The 24,329-nt window shown below is 50.3% G+C and overlaps 1 protein-coding gene across 3 annotated transcripts in view; it reads left to right on the plus strand.

Moving 5' to 3' along the window:
• Window positions 1-655: 655 nt before the first annotated feature.
• Window positions 656-24,329, plus strand: part of SLC25A48 (solute carrier family 25 member 48) — a 46,105-nt gene continuing 22,431 nt past the window's right edge. For 2 of the 3 annotated variants that reach the window (XR_006342734.1, XM_043912833.1), the window contains exons 1-4: window positions 656-841; window positions 3,802-3,845; window positions 8,759-8,830; window positions 11,185-11,443. Coding sequence is in view for 2 of the 3 variants with exons in the window: in XM_043912833.1 (XP_043768768.1) it covers window positions 748-841; window positions 3,802-3,845; window positions 8,759-8,830; window positions 11,185-11,443 (469 nt within the window). In the remaining variant the exon portion in view is untranslated. The remainder of the gene's footprint in view (window positions 842-3,801; window positions 3,846-8,758; window positions 8,831-11,184; window positions 11,444-24,329) is intronic. The other variant, XM_043912834.1, reaches the window with a different exon arrangement.

Consider the following 24,329-nt stretch of genomic DNA (forward strand, 5'->3'; position numbering starts at 1 on the left):
ACATGGGGTGAAGAGCCCCTGACTGCTAAAGTTGTTATGGATAATTGTCTGTCCTTTGTATTTTATTGCAAAGCTGTCCATGGCTTTCAATCAGCTCAAAGAATTGAGAACTTCTGATTTGGATGATAGTTGGATGTGTGTGCATGCCAAGTCGCTTCAGTCACGTCCGACTCTGTGACCCCATGGACTGTAGCCTGCCAGGCTCCTCTGTCCATGGGATTCTCCAGGCAAGAGTACTGGAGTGGGTTGCCATTCCCTTCTGCAGGGGATCTTCCCGACCCAGGGATCGAACCTGTCTCTCCTGTGACTCCTGCGTTGCCTGCAGTTGCAGGCAGATTATTGACCGCTGAGCCACCAGGGAAGTTAGCTGGGCATTCAATTACAATTATTCCAGCTCTGTTTTAGCTGAAAAGATGATGTGTCCATCCAGCTAAATAATTCAGTCACAGAGTGACCTTGGTGTTTGTAATCAAAGACTTCCTCATGTTCCTTCCTCTTTACCTCTTGTCATTTGAAAAATGTCCCTGAAATCATTTCCAGTGTCTCAGAGATGTGAATAACTGCAGGTGGATACTCCCTGCCAGCCCGGGCTCTGTGCCTTTAAGGTCCACTGGGGGCGTGATGTCAGCACCCCGAGCGGGGAGTGGGGCAGCCCGATGTGGAGGAGGACCTGCTTGCAGGGAATCCATGTCCCTGACTTCACCCATCTGGCGCGCTTGCCCGCAGGCCCTGTCTAGAATACACTGAATGGGCACTGACCCAGCTCCGGGAAAGCGAGGCGCCGCTGCCGGGGCCATGGGCAACTTCCAACTGGAAGACTTTGTCGCGGGCTGGATCGGAGGTGAGCGCAGCCCCGGACGGGAGGGATGGAGGGACCCCCAGAGGGGAGTGTGGACGGGGACAGCCCTGCCGGACAGGAAGAGAGCGAGGCGGCGGGCGCTGCACGGGCTGAGTCTCCACGCGGTGCCTGATTGGGGAGCTCCACGCCAGCCACCTACTGCCCACACACTACCCAGGCGCGCGCCTCCCGCCTCCAGGCTGGTCTTGGGGCTGCTCGCCTGCTGCCGCGCGAGCCCCACTCAGATTCTTCCGGAGCCTGCGATTGCCTCAAAGTTCGGGTTTGCAAAACTTGATCCTGATCCGTAATGATTAAACCGCCCATCAAAAGTGGACAGCCAATGGAGCATCCCGGCGCGTACACTCCCTTCGGCGCCCCAGTGCGCACCTGAATTTGGGCACTCCTGGGAATTTGTAGGTGAGGGTGGCGCTTGACCACCGCACGCCCAGGATGCGGAGCCCGGCACCACGGTCAGGCTGGCTCTTCGGGCTGTTGGGGGAGCTGGAGCGCAGAGCTGGGGACTCAGCACCGGCCCCAGACGCCCCCTGCCAGACAGGGGAAACCCTTATGGTTTTCAGCTGCTGCCAACTGTCACACCTCTCCTCTGGCACTGTTGGGCGGGCTGATCCCTACCTACCGCTCCTGGAGCCGCTGTCTGCTGGGTGTGTTTGCTTGGGCAAGAGTCACATCCACTGCCTCCCTTCTTGATTCTTCTCTGTCCGGTAGGGGGTCGGTCTGTCCCTCCTCTTTATTCAACTATTGGAGGTTTGAGAGACTTTGCTTATTGTAAAATACAGTCTTTCTTTTGGCTCCATCTAAGAGGATCATTGGGCTTCCCTGGCGGCTCAGTGGTAAAGAATCCACCTGCAATGCAGGAGTTGCAGGAGACGCAGGTTCAATCCCTGGGTCGGGAAGATCCTCTGGAGAAGGACATGGCAACCCACTCCAGTATTCTTGCCTGGAGAATCCCACGGACAGAGGAGCCTGATGGGCTACAGTTCATGGGGTCGCAAAGAGTCAAACAGGACTGAAGTGACTTAGCACACATGCTCGCAAGAGGATCATCAGAAAAGAGATGTTGATGAATGCAGCCCCTCCCCAAAGACAAAGTAAAATACCGGCATGCTCAGGTAGAGACTGTGGCCATCGCGTTTGTGCCCCACCAAGTGTCCTAGGTGTGGAGACCAGGAGACCTGTAGGAAAGGGAAAAACAGAAACAGAGCATCTAGAATCAGTGGTTCCTCTTCTGGTGGCCCCTCCCACCCAGCAGGAGTCCATGTCTGTCCCCCACAGGTGTAGGGCCCCTGTTTCTCACCCTCCCAAGCAGAGGCGATTTCTTTCACTGGGTGCAGTTCTGTTGCACAGACTCCCTTGGATAGGGCTACATTTACCCGTCATGGGGCTGTGCCCAGAGACCCAGTGGGCACATCCAGGCCCTCTTCAGACAAGCTTTCTTCTGTTCAGAGGGAGAGACTTTCCTTGACTGCCCCTTCAGTAGTCTGATCAACTTCAGTAGGGCTGCCCGGGACGTGATTTGAGAAATGTCCTGGAGGGGGAGGCTACCAGAGTGGCTGAAAACCTCTGATGACACAAGGACTCCCCACCTCACACGGCAAGTAGTGGGTCATCCTTTATTTGGAGATTGGCCTTACTTTGTTTACGTCAACAGGTTTCTGCTTCCATGAAATAAAGATGAGTGTAGAAGCAGGGAATACTTATTAAGTATCAGGTGCTGTTTAAATGCTATCTGTGTGCTCAGTCGCTCAGTTGTGTTTGACTCTTTGCGACCCCATGGACTGTAGCCCACCAGGCTCCTCTGTCCATGGGATTCTCCAGGCAAGAATACTGGAGTGGGTTGCCATTTCCTCCTCCAGAGGATCTTCCCGACCCAGGGATTGAACCCACATCTCCTATGTCTCCTGCACTGGCAGGTGGATTCTTTACCATTATGCAACTTGGGAAGTCCCTAAATGCTATATACTTTTAAAGTATATAGTATACTATATACTTTATAAATGCTATATACTTTTATTGAGGTTATTTTACATATCATAAAATCCACTCATTTCAAGTGTACAATTTAGTGATTGTTAGTAATTTTACTAAGTGGTGCAACCATTACTGTAAGTTAGCTTTAGAACATTTCATCCCCCAGTAAGATCCCTCACACCTATTTACTGTGAAGCCCCATTCCATTCCTCTCCCTCTGGGCAACCACTAACCTACTTTCAGAACCTGTTACAAATCTACAGTCATGGAGATTTCCCTCTATGTTTTAGTATATGATTTCTATAGTTTTAGTGCTTCCAGATAGGTCTTTGGTTTCTTTTGAGTTAACTTTGTATGTGGTATGAAAGTGAAAGTCACTCAATCTTGTCCAACTCTTTGCGACTCCCTTGGACTATAGAGTCCATGGAATTCTCCAGGCCAGAATATTGTAGTGGGTAGCCGTTCCCTTCTCCAGGGGATCTTCCCAACCCAGAGATCAAACCCAGGTCTCCCACATTGCAAGTGGATTCTTTACCAGCTGAGCCACAAGGGGAAGCCCAAGAATACTGGAGTGGGTAGCCTATCCCTTCTCCAGCAGATCTTCCTGACCCAGGAATCAAACCAGGGTCTCTTGCACTGCAGGCAGATTCTTTACCAACTGAGCTATCAGGGAAGCCCCTATACGGTATGAGGGAGAGGTCTAACTTTATTCTTTTGCATTGATACCCAGTTATCCGAGCACCTTTACCTCCCTTTCTATAGGGTGTTTGTCCTGGAGGCAAGGCCCCAGTTTTGCTCCATTCCCTTTGCCTTCCTCTGTGTGTGAGCCTATGCCTGAGGTCCCCTTCTGGTGATTGGGCATGGACCGAGTAAGTGAATGTAAGTGCCTGGGTCCTCTGTTCAGTCCTGAGAGCCAGCTGGTGCAAGTTCAAAGTCCAGGGGCTGAGTAACCAGCAAGTCTTCTTGATCCCCAGGTGCAGCCAGCGTCATCGTCGGCCACCCCCTGGACACAGTCAAGGTACAGTAGCCATGTCACCATTACCTTTTGGAAAGAGGCCTGGAGCCAGTCTGCCTCCAGTAATGTGCCAGCTGTTTCTGATCCCCAGAAGGTCGCCAGCCCAGGGCCAGCTCTCTGTGCCAGTCCATGGGGGTGGAGTGCTGGGAGGCCCAGCCTGGAATGCTCTACCCTCATTGCTTGGCAGTGATTTTGTTTTCATGAATGCTCCATTTCTGCCTCCAGGTTCTCAGGAGCTGCAGGGGAGAGGGCGGGGGCACTGGGAATGTTCTCCTGCACGCCTCTGTAAAACTAAGGAACCAGAAAAGGCTTCCAGTGTGAGGTGGCATCTGAACCAGAATCTAAGGTCAGGCGATTGGAGAAGATATCCCAGGCACAGAGAACAGAATGGGCAGAGGCACTGAAGTGGGGACACCGCCTGGGGGCCATGCTTAGGAAGGGCCAACATGGCCAGTTTTGCTGATGCCTCAGGTTTCTGAAAGCAGCTATGGATCAGAACCCAGGAAGGGTAGGTGGGCAGTCAATCCTTGTAGGCCTTGAATATCAGCTTAGGACTCTGGACCTAGGTTGGGAATGGGAAGCCATGGTAACTTGATGGAGCCAGCAAAGCCCCTTGGCATTGAAATCATCCATGCCCCTTGTTCTTCAGGTGTGGAAACTGGACCAGAAAGGGGAAGGGCTTATCCCAGGTCACCACAAGTTGAAGCACTGAGAAGTGAGGTGCTACAAAGGGACATCTGATTCCACCCCCACCCCTGCCTCCTGTCCCCGTGCTAAGCAGCACTCACAGTTATACCCTGAGAAGGTGGCCACGAATAGTGCCTCCTCACCCTGACTTTTGCATTCGCATCTAATGCTCTGCCAGGATTGTGCACAAAGAGGAACCTCTCAGGCCCTCTTCCAGGGGCCGCTGTGGCCCCCTTCCTCCCCATCTTCCTCCCTATGCAACTGTGGGCCCCTCCTCCGTCAGAGCCCAAGTCTGCTCTCTTCTGATGGGGAGGTCAGCCTACATGTCTAAATAGTTGAAGGTATTTCCTGGCTCCTCAAGTCCCTCACACAAGCCCAGCCTTTTGCTCATATGTCAAACACATCCTGGATGCTTTCTCCATGCAGGTGCTGTGGGGCTGGCAGGGCAGAGGTGGTGGACTAAGCAAGTCCAGTCCCTGCCCCTGCACACCTAACAGCCATGTTTCTGACCCAGGCAACCAGTGTGTTTCCCTGATAGAGCATCCTTCCCTCACCCACAGCCTGGCCAGGGGCTGGTAGAGCCTGTTTGGAAGCCCCATCCTCATCTCCTGCCCCTGGCATGGCAAGCCTGGCCACCCTGGGCCGCATGTCACCTGTAAAGGATAAGACTCTTCCTTTTCTCCACCCCTCCCCCTGAATCTCTACAGGAAAGCTTTCCCAACACATCAAATCTAGTCTTTGTTCCACCTGAGAACCTCTCTGTTGAGAGTACCAGCCTGATGATGCCAGCTTCCATGGCTGGCCTCTGGGTCCAGCCCGGGGCTGGCCTGGGGCCCTTGTTTCTCTCCAGAACATTTTCCTTCCTTCTGGTTGGCATTTACTCTAGAGTTCCTATTTGCTGAGAAAGGTCTGGGCCAGAGTCCCAGAGTCAGAATAGCCTGGAGTCCAGTTCCCACTTCCCGCATTTTCTCCCTTAACCTCCCTGAGCCTCAGTTTCCTCATCTATAAAATGGACAGTGAGCCCCTTCCCCAGTGGGGCTGTCATGCAGATTGTCACGTTGGCAGCAAGGGGAGAGCAGTGAGCAAGCCCTTCTGTCCTGAAGAGCACATGTGCTGGAGTGTGGTGATGCAGACAAGCAACTTGTCCCAGGTCCCCAGTCTCCCCCCTGAAAGAACCAGGCTGGAAGGACCTAGGCTGCTGACCTGGGGCAGAGACTCCCACCTCACAGGTGGGAGAGCCAGGCTGGCTGCTTGGGGCAGCAGAGCTGGGTCAGGACTCACCGCAGGCTCCTGGCACACCTGGTATGCTTAAAGTTTATGTCTGATGCAGTGTGACCAGGGTTTTCTAATCAGGGCTCAGCTCTCTATAGACCAGCGAGAACACTGTAAGAAAATAAATTTGCATTGTTTTAAGCCACTACATTCATCATATGTTGTTACAGCAGCAATCAGAAACCTATACAGGGAATCAGCTTTTTTCATCAGTGAGGTGGGGATAGTATCCACACCGCATAGCATTTGTGGGATTCTGTGAGATAAGTTCCGTAAGATGCCCAGTATGTCCCCACTGGTCTATATGCAGTTGGTCTATATTATGTGCTAGCTCCTGTCACAGTTGGAGATCCTAGAGGCTTGAACTCTGCTGCTGGCATGGGTGTCAACTTCCTCAAGGGCTGACAGACCTTTGCTCTGGTCTAGGCCCAGGGTGAAGCCTTCCCTGGGCTTTTCTGTGGCCTTACTCAGACCCTCTGCCTGTCAGCGGAGTCAGCCTCCATTAGAGTATGCCACCATCTCATCCTCCAGTCAGTTAGTGCAAGGGGCCGAGTGCCAGGGCCACGCTCTGCTCCAGGGATGAGAGGAAAATACAAGATGGCCCTGTTCCACAGGGGGAACCCAAATGCCCTACAAAGCCAATGGAGGTGACAGAATTCCAGCAGAGCTATTTTAAATCCTAACAGATGATGCTGTTACAGTGCTGCACTCAATATGTCAGCAAATTTGAAAAATTCAGCACTGGCCACAGGACTGGAAAAGATCAGTTTTTTCCAATCCCAAAGAAGAGCAATGCCAAAGAATGTTCAACTCCTGTACAATTGCATTCGTTTCACTTGCTAGCAAGGTTATGCTCAAAATCCTTCAAGCTAGGCTTCAGTAGTTATGTGAACTGAGAACTTTCTGATGTGTAAGCTGAGCTTCAGAGAGGCAGAAGAACCAGAGATCAAATTGCCAACATTCACTGGACCATGGAGAAAGCAAAGGAGCTCCAGAAAAACATCTACTTCTGCTTTATTGACTGTGCTAAAGCCTTTGACTATGTGGATCACCACAAACTGTGGAAAATTCTTAAAGAGATAGGAATAACAGACCACCTTACCTGTCTCTTAAAAAACTTGTATTAGGGTCAAGAAGCAATAGTTAGAACTGGACATGGAACAACTGGACTGGACAACTGCCTGGCTCAGGATTGGGAAAGGAATATGTCAAGGCTGTGTATTGTCACCCTGCTTATTTAACTTCTATGCAGAGTACATCATGCAAAATGCTGGGTTGGATGAAGCACAAACTGGAATCAAGACTGCTGGGAGAAATATCAATAACCTCAGAAATGCAGCTAATACCACTCTAATGGCAGAAACTGTAGAGGAAGTAAAGAGCCTCTTGATGAGGGTAAAAGAGGAGAGTGAAAAAGCTGGCTTGAAACTGAACATTCAAAAAACTAAGATCATGGCATCTGGTCACATCACTTCATGGCAAATAGAAGGGGAAAAAGTAGAAGCAGTGACAGATTTTATTTTCTTGGGTTCCAAAATCACTGTGGACAATGAAATGAAATGAAAAAAATATGAAATGGAATGAAAAAAAATAAAAAGTTTGCTCCTTGGAAGGAAAGCTATGACAAATCTAGACAGTGTATTAAAAAGCAGAGACATTCCTTTGCCATAAAAGGTCCATATATTCAAAGCTATGGTTTTTCCAGTAGTCATGTATGGATATGAGAGTTGGACCATAAAGAAGACTGAGCGCTGAAGAACTGATGCTTTTGAATTGCAGTGTTGGAGAAGACTCTTGAGAGTCCCTTGGACTGTAAGATCAAACCAGTCAATCCTAAAGGAAACCAGCCCTGAATACTCGTTGGAAGAACTGATGCTGAAGCTGAAGCTCCAATACTTTGGTCACCTGACATAAAGAGCCAGCTCATTTGAAAAGACCCTGATGCTGGGAAAGATTGAAGGCAAAAGGAGAAGGGGGCGGCAGAGGATGAGATGGTTAGATAGCATCACGGACTCAGTGGACATGAATTTGAGCAAACTCTGGGAGACTGTGAAGGACAGAGGAGCCTGGCGTGCTGCAGTCTGTGGGGACACAAAGAGGAGGACATGACTTAGCGACGGAACAGCAACAACAGCAAAACAGATAAGCAGGTCACATCACTGGAGCACTGAAGTTCAGACCCAAAAGATGAGCTGAAGAAAGAGCCTTCCAGGGGAGAATTGTGGGTGGAATGTTCTGGAAGCAGGAAGAAACTGATGCTCCAGGGTCCAGGAATGTGTAATGTGACAGGCACAGCAGGTGTGGAGGAAATTACCTGGAGGTGGTGAGAGGCACCACAGAGGCACCACCCAGGACCTCTGTGGTTCTGGCTAAGGGTGGGATTCTTCTGATTTTGGAGGGAGGCCTCTCCAGAGCTTGATGCAGCAACGACAAACATTCATCGTTGTTTGGAAAAGATTAGTCTGACTGTTGTGTCGATACAGACAAAGGAGTGAGCGGGAGAGCAGGAGGCCATCGAGGAGCCCAGTGCATCACTGGGGGGACAGATACGGGGGTTCTGTATCTGTCGGGAGGTGAGATGAGCAGGCCACTCCCAGGAGTATTTGGGAGGGCAGGGTGCTGGACAGCAGACAGGCTGGAGCCACAGGTTAGCTCTTGTACTCAAGATGCAGCAAAACCATATGTCTCCAAACAAGCGTTGTTCTTGTGCAACAAACTGGCCTGTCTTCTTCTCTCAGATCGAGGGGGCTCCTGCTGCATTTAGCAAGGGGCGAATGGGATGTGTAGGGAGGCAGTGCAGGTAGAAGACAGAAGGCCAGCCAGGCTGGGACGGGGCCACAGGGGCAGGGCCTTCCCCTCTCTGGGCCCCTGTGCTGGGAGCCCAGCATCATGGGAGTGGCGGGGATGTAACCTGTCTCCGCCTGGCCTCAGGCCCTTGCCTTTGCCTTTCTCCTCAGGCTCGCCTGCAGGCCGGCTCTGGCTATGGGAGCACCCTCACCTGCATCCGCACGGTGTACAGGAGGGAGAGTGTAAGTGCTCCTGGCGGGAAGGTTCTCCTGGGGACCAAGGTCACCGTCCTCACCCCCTGTTCATGACGCTCATCATCTTTGACTCAGTGTTCCCTGTTCATCTCATACCACTCCTCAAATATTATGTATTACCTAAACTTAACCCTGTCCCCGGCTGCAATGTTATTGAAGAAGAAAACTGTGTGTCATCTCTCTGGAGAAATTTTGAGGCACTTAGAAACATGGAGTGGAAAATTCTTGCAAAAACAGGGTGACCTGTCAAGTTTTCAAAACCAAATCAGTGGCAGGTTAAGCCATGTGTTCACAGCTCCCTTATCCCAGAGTGGGGCAAGGGGTGGGAGGTGGGGTGGCTCTTCTGATCCCAAACACCCAGAGCAGGCTTGTACCACACTCCAGACCAGGGGACTCAGGGGTTTTCTCTGCAGAGGGGAAAATCTGAGTAACAGATTTTGTAGAAGCATCAGGTGCCATTCTTGAGAATGAGTATGTGCTTTTTGAAGACTTTCTAAGACTCCTCCTTGGGGAATTTTAAATAAATTTTAAAATTTAGGATGAAATGACCTATTAGTTTGAAGAAATAGGCGTAAGCAGACAGAGAACAAATATATGGATACCAGGAGATAAAGTGGGGGTGGGATGAATTGGGAGATTGGGATTGATATATATATATATATATACACACACACATTACTATGTATAAAGTAGATCACTAACGAGAACTTCCAGCATAGAATAGGGCACCCTACTCGGTGCTCTGTAGTGACCTAAATGGGAAGGAAATCCAAAAAATTGTATGCATATGTGTACATGTAGTTGATTCACTTTGCTGAAGAGCAGAAACTAGCACAACATTGTAAAGCAATTACACTCCAATAAAAATTAATTTGAAAAAAAGAAATAGGTGTAAGCCCTGTGGCAGCACTGGGTTTTCCTGGGGTCACTGGAAACGTGACCCCCTTATTGACATCTGTCCCCACCAGGCTCCCTCCTGGGAAGTGGCCTGGAGCTCAGGAGGCTCCTGCTTGCACCTGGAGTTTCTTCTCCTCCGTTGGAGTGTGTCTTGTGTCTGCGTGTTATTCTGGTTCTCTGGATGGTCTGCTTTAAAATCAGGGTGAGCCCTGCAAACCCAGCACTAGCTGTTCTGGTGTAATGTTGTCCTCCTCCTCCATCCTCTGAATGGCAGCTGTTGATTCTCCTTTCTGGGCCATGTGCCCTGAGGTTTCCGTGGGGGCTGTTGGCATTACTCTAAGACACGGTGGTTCAAAGCTAAGTGATGTCTCAAGTTATCTGAGGGGCCTTGTAGAGGAGGAGTCTGGAGTATGGTGCGTGCGTGCATGTGTGTTTGCATGCACATGCGTGGGTGGACGCTTGTGTGAGGTGGTGTCCAGGCCCTTGTAGACAGGGTGCAGGCACGCAGGTGAGGCTGAACCGGCTTGAGTACAGCCTGGAGTTTTTACAGTGGCTTCCCAGTGCTTTTTCAGCTTTGGTGCCCTGCATGTGGTCCTGATTCCTCCAAGGGCCTCTGGGATTTCCCAGGCTCAGTGGCGCATCTGTGGTGTCTGCTGAGAATGCAGTGTGTGTTCACAGAGGCCTTTCAGGCTGCTCATTCGGGGACTCTCCCTCCAGCTCTGTTCCAACAGATGCGCATGCTCGGGGCACCCAGTACCTGCTGGCCCAGGTGCCCCTGGGGGGCTGTGGGACCCTTCACACCCCGCCACTACAGGCTTAGTGCATTATATTTTACTTGCCTGTCAGTCTGTCTGCCTGGGTCCTCTCCTCCTCCGTCTCCAGATTGTGAGCTCAGTACAGGCGGAAAGTGCTTCTTTCTTGTTGTCCTGCAGGGCCTGGCGCGTGCCCAGAGAATGCTTTCGTTGGAGTGGCGCATGAGCAGGGAGCATGTGGTGCTTGGCAAGCCCACTGCCCACTGGGCCTCCGTGGGCTGCCCTTGGCCACACCCAGGAACACTGCCAGTCTGGTGACAAATGCAGGTCCCAGGCCCAGCACACCATGGCTCAAGAAACAGCTTCGTGCAGAAGCCAGTTCCTCCTCAGGGCAAGGATGCTCTCATGCTTCCCTGTTTCTCCTTTCACATCATCACCCTCTTATTCTTTCCACCAACATCAGTTCAGTTCAGTCGCTCAGTCGTGTTCGACTCTTTGCGATCCCATGAATCGCAGCACGCCAGGCCTCCCTGTCCATCACCAACTCCCGGAGTTCACTCAAACCCATGTCCAACATACTGGCTTGCTTTTCTTGTGGTGTCTCCCCCACTAGGCCGCAGGCTTCAGGAGGGCAAGGTCTGTGCCAGGGGTGGCATAGGCCCTCATGCGTCCTCCTCCTGGGTCTCCCCACAGGTGTTTGGTTTCTTCAAGGGCATGTCCTTCCCCCTTGCCAGCATCGCCGTCTACAACTCGGTGGTGTTTGGGGTCTTCAGCAACACACAGAGGTTCCTCAGCCAACACCGGTGCCGGGAACCTGAGGCTGGCCCACCCCGCGTGCTGTCTGACCTGCTTCTGGCCAGCGTGGTGGCTGGCGTGGTCTCTGTTGGGCTGGGTGCGCCCGTGGACCTCATCAAGATCCGGCTGCAGATGCAAACACAGCCATTTCAGGAAGGTAAGAGGCCAGGGAGGTGGCCTGGTGTCTGGGCACCTATGACCCTCTCATGGCTTCCTAGCTCTGGGATTTGGTTAATATCCTTTTTATGGAGCAGGGCATCTATGTCAAATCATTTTTATTGATAGCAGTAACTCTCATTGGTCAAGGGTTTACTATGCACCAGATGTTTGTGAAGAGCCCCACATATGTTCTCTTAATTCATCTTCAGAACAATTCTCTGAGGCAGGCACTGTAATTGTTTCAATTTTGCAGATGAGAAAACTGAGGCTCCCAGAGGTTGAGATACTTATTCAAGGACACACAACTCATGACTGGCAAGTCAGCACCAGCATTATAGTTTGCAGCCCCTGGCATGAAATGAAAATAATCTGTTGATCACAAATTAGTAAGAATTTTAAAAGGGCAAGAGCAGAGCATTAAGTCAAGTGAGGGGCCCTGTGTGACTGTCCAGGTCTCAGAACCACACCTGCCCCTCACACCACGGAGTGCAGCCAGGAGGCCTTGAGCTGGATTGGTTGCTGGTTCATGAAGTGGGTGCCCCTCACTTTGCATCAATGTTCTATTAGAGTTTCATTTCTTATCTGCTGTGTAGCTAGCTACTCCTGCCCCATGGTGAGCTGGAGCTGACATCTCCCTGCTGGAAAGAGGTGCCTGCCCCTTCTCCTGAGACCAGTTTTGATAAAGGAGGTTGGAAAGAACGAGAAGGCACTTGCTATGTGGACAGAAAGGGCCGGCTGTAGAGAAAGGATGAGCTGGGGAGTCTTAGACAAATTCTAATACCTTGGAGTTTGGTCCTTGGCTCTCATTTTACTCTGCCTCCTCAGGGAAGATACCATCCCCTTCTGGGCCTCAGTCTCCTTATCTGTATGATGGAAGGACTGCATCTTGGTCCTTCCTGTGACCTCAGATATATACCTGACAGATGTTTTGGGTAAGACCCCTCTTCTTGGCCACCTTCTGAGTGGCCTCCATGTGAGCCCTCTGCCCACAGAGGCTAGGTGGGGGGCAGCTGTGCTGACCCATGGCTGAAGCCCCAAAAGTTCACTCAGGAGCATCCTGGGCCAGTGCCTGTCCTCCCCCCACTGCTACCCAGGCTCCTTGATTCACCTGCCCTCCCTGCGCAGCTGGGCAGGTGTCAGGGCAGGTCTACACACACTCCAGGCATGGTGCCGATGCTCCTCACAGGGGCCCCTCCTACCCCAAGAACAGGAGTCACACCTGCTAGGTGCTCAGTGCCCCAGGGCCCATGGTCACTGTGAACATGCAGGGAGATGTAAGGCAACAATGAGATGGTTCACCCAGAGAGTCACAGAGCACGCCCCCCTGGGGGCCACTGAGGAGATACAGGGCAGGGGCATCCTCAGCCCCACCTACCTAACACGCTGAGTCATATCTTGGTACCGTTCAGTTTGACCAAAGGGTTGCACCTCTGAGAAGAGTTCGAAGCTCACTGATCTGGTCCTGTGTCAGAGGCAGAAGCAAAGATGTAGAGAAATGAAGGGGCATTGTGAACAGGCCTAGAGCGCAGGGGTCCGGGCCGCCAGGCTGGTTTTTTATGTTCTCCTGTCTACTTTTGCAAAGTTGTGTTGGCCTAAGGTGCAGAGTAGGTCTCTCTCCATAAGCCTTGGAGCTCTTTGGGGTTTACATGTTGGACGAGTCTCAGTGGTGGGGCTCCTCAGTTCATGGGGGCAGCCCTGCCCGCATCACAACCAAGGTGCCCCATCCCCGAAAGGGGAGGAGAGCAGGGCAGGTGTGCATGCATACCTGTGAGGGCCCCCGGCCAGCCTGGACACCCAGGGATAGTGCCAGGACAGGGGATCCCGGGACATTCGGAGACAAGTTCATCGGTGAACTTTCTTGACAGTGTTGGGTTCCATCCTCTGTTCTTCCCTCGCCCATCTACACTTTCCCTGAAGAGGGACTCTAGAATGATGGCTGACTTAGCAGGCTAAGGCCTGAGCTACAGGAGTCCTGAGCCCAGTCTAGAGGAAGGACAGGAGCAGCTGCAGAATAGCCAGACCCAAGAAAGGCCCCACCCCTGAGTGTGCAGGAGCCTTACTTTTAGGGAGCGGAGCAGCCTGTTAGCAGCTGCCAAAGCTGCTAAGTGCTCATCGTGCCCTGACACTGTGTTAAGTGCTCTTTGTGCATGGCCCCATTTAATATCCACCCGACAATGTGAGGTTCATTTACCCAATACACAATAGTTATGCACCTGCTGTGTGCCAAGCCTATGGCTAAGTGCTGGGGCCGTAGTGGTGGACAGAAGACTGTCCTGTTCCTCTTGCAGCTCTCCATCCAGCAAACGGGCAGACAGGCATTGGGCCACTCCAGACAGGGTGGGGGGAGTGGGAGGGGCACTCAACTGGGCAGGGTGTCAGGAAGGGCTTTGGGGAAGGTGGTGGGAGGGGTCAAAGGGGGGCCTGGAGGTCAGGACTGGGCACCTGTCAAGGCCACACTGAGGGCCACCTGTGCCTGCTCGCCTGGGCCCTGGGGGCCTGGGGCGGAACTCCCTAGAACTGCCATCTGGGACGTCAGGACTCTTGTGGAGCCCTTGTTAACTGGATGAGCCCTCTGAGCAGGGAGGATGCGGGGACGTGCGCTCTCCTTATTCTTCCCCGGCATCTCATCCTACTCCTGTATGGATGGGACCATGGCCCAGGTTGTAAGTTTATCTGTGATACCAGAAGGAAACCGGTTCTCAAGCAAACCCCTTAAGGCAGCAACAGAAAATGAAGATGCACTTGTTCTGTCCTTTCCAGGGTGCCAGGAAGCTAGCCTTTAGGGAACTCAGGGAAGGCTCTTAAAAAGAGACCAGGGGAGGCCCTGCACACAGAAAAACTTTTCTCAGCCCTTCTAAGCTCGAAGTCATTGGCACCTGGTCCCAGGGGCTTATCTGACAGTGCAAACACAAGGGAGTTGACCTGAGTGTATGGACAGAAGGTAGAAACCAAGGCTGGAGGGTCCCCCTCAGCTATGCCCCTGGAACCTCCAATCTGGACTAAGCCAGAACACTCCTGGCTGTGGGGGCAGGGAGCCAGTGTTTCCTCAGGCTTGCCATGTGGCAGGCACTGTGCGAAGAGCTCAGTGTGTTTAATATTCACAAAAACCCAGTTCCTGGACATTTACAAAGGGGAGACAGAGGCACAGGGAGATTCCACTGCCTGCCCGAGGTCCCTGCCTGAATTGGGGGTGGAGCTGGGACAAGGGCCCAGGCAGCTGACTCAGGACCACTGATGCTGTTTCTGCTACTGCCCCCAGGGTTTTGTAGAAGCTGAGGCTGCAGCGACTTTGGTAACATCTGGCCTTTGCACAGAATCATCATGTACAAAACCAGCTGCAAACTTTGAGGGAGGGAAGGGAAGTGGGAATTTGACTCCAAAATGACATTGTTCAAGGAGTGGGCGCAGCCCGTGGGCTCCAAGGGACGGGTCTGAATTCTGTGGCTTTGGGCAGCTCCTCTCTGCACGGCCCTCGTCCCCTCAGATGCTTTAGAGAGGGGGCTTTGGTGACTATGGGTGCAGGGCAGGATCAACTATTGGGGATAAAGCAGGGGAGGCAGGTTGTGGGTCACCAGGCAGTTCTTTCTGCCCAGAATCCCTCCAGAAGTAGAGGAAGGATGTGGTTTTTATTTCACTTGTTCCTCAGAAACCCTCTAGGCCAAAGGTAGAGGGGTAGACTCACTGGGCCCAGGCAGGAAGCATCAGTGAGCACTGGTACCTGGAGAATGTACCCTTTTCCATTTTTTGAACACCCACAGCCCTCCGAATCTATGCTTCAGTTTTCCCCTTCTTATAGAAAAACAAAACATACTTTCCATGTCACTCTGGTGTTAGAAATGCAAGCCATTCAAGCACTTATCAGCCTTGGTGCCTGGGAGGCAGTGGGGAGTGATGGGAATAGTTGCAAGTTGCCCAAATCCTCTCTAAGGGGGTGGCTTCGACTCTGCTCCAGCCGACTGTTGCCACACAGCCTGGATCTTTTGCTTTTTTAAAGAAGGCAGAAAGCTAGATTTTCCCAGGGTCTTTTAACTGGAAATTGTCAGATAGTTCAATCAAAACCAAAATCAAAATGCAAATCAACATAACACCATGCAGCCCAGACCATTGTGTGGACTTGACAGTGTGGGCTGTGGTTAGCTGCCAACTTGTGGTCTCTGCTCTGAGTCAGGCCCACTCTCCCTGACAACTGTGCTGAGAAGGGTCAATTTAGGCTGCCTTGTGGGATTGCTCATGGCTTGTGACTTTACCCCAGAATTACCAGTCCATTTCCTGGGTGATGACAATGAGGGTCTGTGAGAGACCAGGCTCCATACTAAAGGCAGGAGCCAGAGGCCTCTGGCTTCTTTGTTTGAGGGCAGATGTCAGGTGGAATGCAGGCCATGTTGAGGTGAGAACCCAGCTCATCTGGTTGGAGACGTGCAGATATAAAGCCATTGAGTTCATCCTGATTGTCTGAATATGGAGGAAAAGAGTAGCCATACAACCAAGTACAGCCACCATTAACACATTAGTGTATTTCTTCTTCCTTTTCAGTGAGCATAGATGAAATGTTTTAAGAGGTTTTACTCATGTTATCTAGACAGTTTCATATCCTGTTGTTAACTCAACAGTGTAACGAACATTTTCCATGTTACTAGAATAGCATTATAAAATGAAAATAGATGGATAATATTTAAAACAGATGTACAGTAGTCCATAAAACACACACATATTTTGAGAAGGATGATATAGCATAGTAGGAATTCAGTTTCTGGGGTTAGACTACCTGCTTCTAATCTTTTCTTCACCGATTGTCAAGAAGCCTCAGTTTGTGTGCTGTGCTAAGCCGCTTCAGGAGTGTCAAACGCTTTGCAACCCCAGGGACTGTAGCCCTCCAGGCTCCTCTGTCCATGGGACTCTCCAGACATGAATATTGGAGTGGGTTGCCACTTCCTACTCCAGGAGATCGCCCCAATCCAGGGATTAAACCAGCATCTTTAAGTCTCCTGCCTTGGCAGATGAGTTTTTTTTATTTGTTTGTTTTTTACCACTAGCGCCACCTGGGAAGTGCAAGCCTCAGTTTACTCATCTGCAAAACAGGAATAACAAGAGTAGCTGCTTCATAACTGGGGTGGGATAGGATCATGCATAACACATGAAGATCTGAGCACAATTTATTGTACATTGAAAACATGAGATAAATGTTAGTGATACAGTTAAACTTATTATTTAGAAGTTTTCCTACTAACGTACATTTAGGCTGTTTACAGTTTTTCCTCTTCTGAAAATAGTGATGTGATCAGCAAATTTGTCCATAAAGAGTTGCCTTCATTTACAGTCATTTCTCTAAATGTGTGGGCTCTTTGATTCATGAGTAGGTCAAAGAGTATGGTCATTTTTAGGATTCTTGGTACGTGTTGTGAAATTTGTTATATAGAGGGGTTTTACCAAATGATAACAGCATTTGCTGAAGTTTAAAGGGAATGTCCATTTGGCACTGCCTACCAGCACTTGCTGGATGGCAGTTAGCCTCTTGAAAACTCCCAACTTCACAGAGGTTTTCTCCTGGGGTCTCCATCACTTGGCCTGAGTTCATTCAGATCTGGCCTTGACAGTAAGGTATCTGTGAAGGTGCCATTTTCAAATAACCATTACCCTTCCCACGGGCATGAGCTGCACTAGGCGCCCTGCTGGGACCGTGCTGGAATTTGGGGCTGAGGTCCAGGGCCAGCAGTTCTTCTGCCTGGGCCAAGTCACATCCTAGAGCCCAGTGGCCAGTGACACTCACTCCTCCCCCATCTGGGAGCTTTGAGGTCTGTGTTTTCATTAAGAACCTAATTAATGTGCAGATCACAAAGCCCTTAACACCACAGGAGGCCGGGGTTTGGGGGACTGGAGGAGGACTCAGCATTAACTCTGTGCTGACCCTTGCAGTAATTCCACCAGGTCTAGCTGGAGGCAAAGGGCTGAGTGTTATACCTGTTTAAATCCATTTTTTCCATTCACTAGCATTTTCCCAGCCTCTGCAGTGAGTCAGGCTGGGTGGGTACATCAGGTATCAGACACACACAGCCCCTGCCTTCATGGAGCCCTGTCTGGTGGGGAATCAAATGTGCACCGGAGAGAGAAAGGCCTGTGGAAGACTCTGGAACCTCAGAATCTGGCTCTGCACACCAGGAAGTCTCCAGAGAGGAAGTGGCTATCAACTGGGTGCTTGAATACTGGCTAGGATTTGGAGGTGGTGACGTGGGGGGAAGGAGGTGTTTCAGACTGAGGACCGATGGAGGGAAGGAGTCAGGGGCAGGAAGGGCAGGTCTGTGTGGGGATGAGTGGGGAGGGGTGGAAGATGCAGGGTCAGGTGTGAGGAGTTTGGATTATTAGCTGAGTATGGGTTTCTGTGCTATTCTGCAGGCAGTGGGGTATCTTGGACACCAACATGACCTGAGCAAAGCTGTGTGTCAGCAAGTGATGAACCTGACCTTCAGAGGGATGGAAGGGGTGGGAATGGTAGAGGTAAAGAGGCTGCTGCCACAGACCAGGCTAGAGGCTGTGAACACCTGTCTCAGGGCCATGGACTTTGGGAACAGAGGGGAGCGATAACTGAAAGAGGCATCGATAATGCAGAACCAACAGGCTAAGAAGGAGAGAAGAAAGTATCGAAAATGACCCAGGATGTCAAAGTTGGGTAGTGATGAGGGAGGTGGTACCACCTACACAGGGGATGAAACAGCAGATGAAGCCGGTGAGACAGAGCTTGGTGGGAGCGGGTCAGCACGCATGCTCGTTGTTGCGGCTGATGGTTTGGATCCCGGCTGGAGAGGCAGTCTCAAGTAAGAATGTGAAGACTTGGCCTTGGTTCCTGTTGTGGTGGTGGTGGAGAGGGGGCGACTCCAGCTGCAATGTTAGGGCAGGAGGTCTAGACAGGAATGTGACAGACATAAAAGTGACAGCTGAAGTCATGACGCTAGATGCAAAGGCCAAGTTGAGCTGCAAAAACAAAGAGGGGACTGGCAATGAGAAAACGCCGTAAAGATGTTTGGGAAGGAGCTGTACTGACGCTAACAGCTGTAGTTAACAAGTGCCGTGCCTGATCACGTGTTCTGTGCTAACACACACCCTGAGATTCAGTCACCACAGCAACTCTATGTGAGATGCGCGCTGTCAGTCTCCATTTGATGGGTGGGGAAACGGACGCTGGGCTTGAGGGACTTACCCGTGCTCTCTGGGCTATTCTGCCCCAGACTGTGCCGTTCCACACCCTGGAAACACAGTCCTGAGAGACTCGTGTCACCATTGTGGGGAAGGAGAGGGAAGAGGGGAGAGCTGCTAAAGCCAAGGTGACAGTGGATGGAGGCAAAGAAAAAGACTTTCTTTTCCAAATTGGGAGAGGAGAAGGAAAGAGAAAATTGAGAAAGAATTTTGAGGCAAGAGGAAGGAAGTTGAGGGAGCCTGACTCTACCATATTTAATATAATCTGATGGAATGAAGGGGACAGAGTGTAGCTAGGATTCGAGGAGGAGAGGGTCCTAATATCTGGATATGCCAAGAGGGGACACGTTGACAAGGGCTGGGTTGGATGGTAACAGTGGGGAGTGCCAACTGAGGGATGATCATCAGCCACTCACCTGAACGCAAAGCCCATTTGAGTTTGGAAGGCTGTCTGATGACAAAATGGGGTGAAACCATTTCTCTGATTTCCCTGGATCTTCAGAAATGTCTGACTGGGAAGGGCAGTAACTGTGCCTCAGAGACCTTGACTACATCAGTTTGTCTCTTTGGCAACATAGTTTTAATGCTCCCATAAAGATGTGTGGCTGCTCAGAAGCATCTTTATCTCTAGGCAGGTTAGCCATCTGATACTTGTGAAGAATTTCCCAGTTCAGGACAGGAATGATTAATGCTAAGCTCTGTTAGCATTATAAAGAGATAGATGTTTCTCCATCAGTTTCTAAAGAAGGAAGCCTGTGGGAAGGCAGGAATTCTTGGAATGTGACGAGTGGCACAGAAACCACAGTTGGGGTCTTCTTCTCAAGTAGGCTGTATGCCAATAAGAAGTGAGGGCTGGAGCAATGGCAGCCCAAAAGTGAAGGGAGGAGTTTTGTGAAGAGGCCAGGCATATAGCCATGCAGTTCAAGAGGCACCCTTGAGTTCTGGACAGTTGACTCTTTTTCAAGCTGTGGTCTTACATAGCTTGCCAAAATTAATGAAGATGTACACAACATAACACACCATTGTACAAGTTCAGTTCAATTCAGTTCAGTCGCTCAGTCATGTCCGACTCTTTGCGACTCCATGAACCACAGCACGCCAGCCCTCCCTGTCCATCACCAGCTCCCAGAGTCCACCCAAACCCATGTCCATTGAGTCAGCGATGCCATCCAACCATCTCATCCTCTGTCGGCCCCTTCTCTTCCCGCCCTCAATCTTTCCCTGCATCAGGGTCTTTTCAAATGAGTCAGCTCTTCACATCAGGTGGCCAAAGTATTAGAGTTTCAGCTTCAACATCAGTTCTTCCAATGAACACCCAGGACTGATCTCCTTTAGGATGGACTGGTTGGATCTCCTTGCAGTCCAAGGGACTCTCAAGAGTCTTCTCCAACACCACAGTTCAAAAGCATCAATTCTTTGGCGCTCAGCTTTCTTCACAGTCCAACTCTCACATCCATACATGACCACTGGAAAAACCATAGCCTTGACTAGATGGACCTTTGTTGGCAAAGTAATGTCTGTGCTTTTTAATATGCTGTCTAGGTTGCTCATAACTTTCCTTCCAAGGAGTAAGTGTCTTTTAATTTCATGGCTGTAATCAACATCTACAGTGATTTTGGAGTCCAGAAAAATAAACTCAGCCACTGTTTCCACTGTTTCCCCATCTATTTGCCATGAAGTGATGGGACTGGATGTCATGATCTTAGTTTTCTGAATGTTGAGTTTTAAACCAACTTTTTCACTCTCTTCTTTCACTTTCATCAAGAGGCTCTTTAGTTCTTCTTCACTTTCTGCCAATAGGGTGGTGTCATCTGCATATCTGAGGTTATTGATATTTCTCCCGGCAATCTTGATTCCAGCTTGTGCTTCTTCCAGACCAGCATTTCTCATGAGGTACTCTGCATATAAGTTAAATAAGCAGGGTGACAATATATAGCCTTGACGTACTCCTTTTCCTATTTGGAACCAGTCTGTTGTTCCATGTCCAGTTCTAACTGTTGCTTCCTGACCTGCATACACGTTTCTCAAGAGGCAGGTCAGGTGGTCTGGTATTCCCATCTCTTGAAGAATTTTCCAGTCAATTGTGATCCACACAGTCAAAGGCTTTGGCATAGTCATTAAAGCAGAAATAGATGTTTTTCTGGAACTCTCTTGCTTTTTCAATGATCCAGCAGATGTTGGCAATTTGATCTCTGGTTCCTCTGCCTTTTCTAAAACTAGCTTGAACATCTCTAAGTTCACAGTTCACGTATTGTACAAGTTACATACAGTAAATAGGGACACACCCATTTGTTCTTTCAGTCCATTGACAAAGGCAAATATTGTCTTGATTTCTAGACTTGACGCTAGTGTTGGTAGCTCTCAGTGCTGTGTGGGTAGCCACAGTCTTCCACAGGAGGCTTAGCAGGTCACAGCAGGGCATAGCTGCCCGAGATTGGCAGGTCTGGCTCTTCTGGAATCTGAAATTACATCAGGACAAGTTAATAAAGACAAGAACAATAACTATTTGCCTCGAGTAAAATACACTTGTACAACACACATTTTGGTAAACTGTACTTGCCAAAGTGCATTCTCAGTTAATTTTCACAAAAGCCCAATGAGGATATGGAGAGGCCTCTCGTTGCCCCCTTTTGTATATCATGAGGAGGCTGAAGCCTAGTGTGGTGGAGTCCTTTGTGCTAGGTTGTACAGAGAATAGCAACTGGGCAGCAGAGCAAACCCCAGCTACTGCTAACACAGAGCTCTTTCTACTAAACCATCTGCCTATCATGGACTCTTTAGATCATGAGAAAACTGCCCATACCCTCTACAAATAGGAGCCAGGCCAGAACTTCCCATTGGTAATATCCTGGGGAGGTGAACCCAAGGTCCCCCATCCTATTCAAATCCAAACCACAGAGGTTATACCCAGCCTGTCTGTTGGAGGATGTCCATCCACAGTACTGGATGCTTCCACAGCATCTTAGACCAGTGTGGAAGCTTATACCATGATTGGGAAGTGTCTTTTGGTCTCTGGCACAAGGACCAGACAGGGCTGGCCTTGGAGGTACGCCCCACATGGGAGGTGAGGCTTTGGGAGGCTCCTCGGCTAGAGCTGCCGATCAGATGCTCAAGTGTTCTCTGAATGGGTGTTGAGGCACATAAGGCCCACAGTGTCAGGCACAGGGTCACAGGGCCTGGGACACATCGCAGTGTGTGGTTCCTACCACCAGAAAACTCACTGAGCCAGTTAGGGGAAAACCATGTGCTCCACCTGCTCCAAAAACAGAAGCAACCAAAACAGACCATGACGGGGATACAGCCTTGGCAGGGACTAGGGGTCCTGGTTTTTTCTTTTTTTTCATTTATTTTTATTAGTTGGAGGCTAATTACTTCACAACATTGCAGTGGGTTTTGTCATACATTGACATGAATCAGCCATGGAGTTACATGTATTCCCCATCTCGATCCCCCCTCCCACCTCCCTCTCCACCCGATTCCTCTGGGTCTTCCCAGTGCACCAGGCCCGAGGTTTTTTCTATGAGTACCTTTTTTAAAAAAATTATCTATTTTATTTGGCCATGTTGGGTCTTAGTTTCAGCCCTCTGGCTAGGTAGTTGCGGAACTCAGGCTTAGCTGCCCGTAGGCATGTTGTGTCTTAGTTCCCCGACCAGGGATGGAATCGAGTTCTGGAAGGTGGATTCTTAACCACTGGACCACCAGAAAAGTCCCTACGAGTACTTTTAAATATACGAAATGGAATCCAACCCATAGAACAGTGGCTTTACTTTGTGTCTATGATTAAGAAAACACATATGATAAGAAACTACTGTGGATTATCAGTGTATTTAAGTAATTTTTATTGAGTTCCCACAATAGCACCTACACATATGAGAAAAATGGTCAGACATGTATGTGAGATATTTGAGGAATTCTATCAGTCTGCAAGGCTTATGGATTGGTGGGTCCCTTGAAGTAACCCCGTGCTCCCCTGTTGCACTTGAGAGCCTGCTGGCCTAGGGGTGTCTGAGCACAGAACACTTGGGGAGCCTGCACATTGCTGACTGGGGACCAGCAGGGCCTCATCTGTGCGTGGCTGACCTGCTAAGGATTTTCTGGAGAAAGTGATGTGTTGAGAAATGATGTTGTGTCCACCTCCAACCACCCCCCGCCCGCCCGCCCCCTGCCGACAGACAGAGGAGGTCTGGTGGTGCTGTCCCTTCCAGGGAGCGGTCAGTCCTTTGTGTCCTGAGGCCTGGGCTCTCCTTACTTCAGGTGGATCCGTGCCTACTCACTGCGCTTCCCCTGCCTCTCCCGTCTCCAAGGCCGTGACCCACTGAGGATACTGAATGAACAGTGTTGCCTAAGGAAGGAAAGAGTTAAAACATGTTTGTGTTTGTGTCTGGGAAGGATACCGTGGGATGCTGCAGCAGGCCCCTGGGTTCTCAGAAGAGGGGCACCAGAGGCAGATCTACAGGGACCTCAGCCTGCATCTGGGCCAGTGCAGCCTCTCTGAGGTAGGAGGATCCCCCAGGGAATGACTGTGTGGGTACCGGTGAGGACTGGCTAAACCTGGACACCCCATCCCCTGCAGAGCTCTCTGAAGAGGCACCTGCCATCAGAGGGGCCTTCTGGCCCAGGCAGGAGCCAGCAAGCCAGGTGCCAGATGCTGCTGCTGAGCAGGGGGGCCAGATGGCCACAGCGTGTGGTCCAAGGAACGAAGCTGCTGCTGAGCAGTGAGCCACATGGCCCAGCGTGTGGTCCAAGGAGTGAGAAGGGGACTGGGCCGAACAACACAGGGGAGCCCGGAGGAGGGGTCTTTTTAGAACTGTGGAGGCTTCCTGTGCTCTCAGGTGAAGGTGAGGAGCAGAGCGGGGGCTGATATTACTGACTTTGAACATCCTGCCTGTCTTGTGGGCTTGAGTTGATCCTAAATCAATTTAGGAAAACAAAGAAAACCACAGACATCTTGAGTGTTACTGCACCTATTATAGTAAAAGGCTCTTAGTTTAAAGAGGACAGTAAAAAATGGCCTCAATAGCAAAGCAAATAGCAAAGCATTCAGGATAAGAAATAATCAAAATTTGATTCATCATCTTATTCTTACTTCAGGACAAAAAGTTCTCATGAGGGAAACTAAATACATTTCACCCTAGAAGGAAATATACCTAATGTGAACCCCTCACAGGCATGTGTGCATCCCCAAGCCCAAGGCCTGGAGGCTCCTGAATAACAGGCTGAGGGGAGGTTCAGTGTGAGCAAAGTACCCACCTCCTTCCTTGGGTTCCTTGCACAAAGACATACAAATTCACATGTATCGGTTGTGTATATTTCTGAGAACTGCTTGCCAGCAACCTCCCAAGTCAGTTTTTAAGGGTCGCCAAAATTTGTTTTACACAAACTAAAATTGGTCCAGAGTTAGAGTTACCAGAGGCTCCAATTCAGCACTTTTCTGAGTCTGGCTGCCAGGCCTCCCTGGCAACACCTTCCCCAGCTGAGCCACGGAGCATCTTGTGGTTTGAGCAACTGATCGGAATGCCTGCTGTCTTCTGCCTTGTGGTCCAGTATGAATTGTCCATACCACTACCACTAAAGTAGGTGGGCCTGTAACAACTGTCACCCGAAAGAGATTTGCTTTTCATCAGGTGACACGTCATTGGCATCACAAAATCATTTTACCTTGAAAAGCAGGAGAGGCTAGGTAGACTTCAGATTTT

Source organism: Cervus elaphus, chromosome 9, assembly GCF_910594005.1.
Source record: "Cervus elaphus chromosome 9, mCerEla1.1, whole genome shotgun sequence".
NCBI classification, from domain to species: Eukaryota; Metazoa; Chordata; class Mammalia; order Artiodactyla; family Cervidae; genus Cervus; species Cervus elaphus.